The sequence below is a fragment of the Coenobita brevimanus genome, chromosome 90, assembly GCF_032717465.1.
Source record: "Coenobita brevimanus isolate Jiangsu-jjx chromosome 90, ASM3271746v2, whole genome shotgun sequence".
Classification (NCBI taxonomy): domain Eukaryota; kingdom Metazoa; phylum Arthropoda; class Malacostraca; order Decapoda; family Coenobitidae; genus Coenobita; species Coenobita brevimanus.
Genome location: NC_137043.1, coordinates 806,151 through 807,058, shown reverse-complemented (window position 1 = coordinate 807,058; position 908 = coordinate 806,151). Strand labels below are relative to the sequence as shown.

The 908-nt window shown below is 46.8% G+C and overlaps 1 protein-coding gene across 1 annotated transcript; it reads right to left on the bottom strand.

Annotated features, from left to right (window-relative positions):
- Positions 1-271: 271 nt before the first annotated feature.
- Positions 272-631, bottom strand: LOC145411537 (zinc finger BED domain-containing protein 5-like). Its single transcript, XM_080281548.1, has one exon. It carries the CDS (start codon positions 629-631, stop codon positions 272-274), a length of 360 nt encoding a protein of 119 aa, XP_080137674.1.
- Positions 632-908: the final 277 nt, after the last annotated feature.

The following is a 908-nucleotide window of genomic DNA, read 5'->3' as shown; positions in this document are numbered from 1 at the left end:
TTCATCTGTTGTTGTCGTCTCCAGTCGTTTACAGAACAGGAAGTTCTCTTACATGTCATTCTTCCCTTGGTACCGCACATATACCAAGAGCTGTGCATCGTCACTGACGTCAGTTGACTCATCCAACTGCAAGCTGAAGTTTCCGCTCTCCTTGATGGCAGCCACTACCTGTTCTTTGATGTCTTCCGACATCTCTTGAATCCGTCGGCTAATTGTGTCGTTTGACAATGGAATAGTTTCAACTTTTTTTTTTTTCACCGCGTCATCTCCGTTAATGGTACAAAGCTGGCTTCACCAACATTTCCCCAGTCGTATTTGGCTGTTTACACTTAGCAATTCTTTTTGCAACCAGATAGGATGCAACTGTTGCTTGTCGAACAGAATACACTCCTGGGTTCATTGGGGTGTCTAACCGTTGACGCTTCAATTGTTCTTCTTTCATCTTGAAATACTGGCGGTCTTTCCCCCCCAACGTCGTGTGTTCTCCCAGGAGATGGCGCTTGAACTTGTTTTCTTTAAGCGAGTCATGGCTGAGCACTTCCCCACATCTAACACATTGAGATTTTTCGACCCCACGATCAATGAGAAGCGTAAACCCAATGTCAAGGAATTCTTCTTTGTACACACGCATTCTGGACATCACTGAAAAAATCTGAAATGAAATTTATACTTGCTTAATAATAAATCAGACAAAGAATGCTATTTGGTACCGTCAGCCAGGAGGGGAGAGGGGGAGGGGGGCCAAGGAAAGAGTAGGGAAAGAAGCCAAGGAAAGAGGAGCAGGGGAGGGGGGCAAGGAAAGAGAAAGGGAGGAAGCCAAGGAGAGTGGAGGACGGTAGGGGGCCATGGAAAGAGGAGGGGAGAGGGCCAAGGAAAGAGGAGGAGAGGAGAAGGCCAAGGAAAGAGGA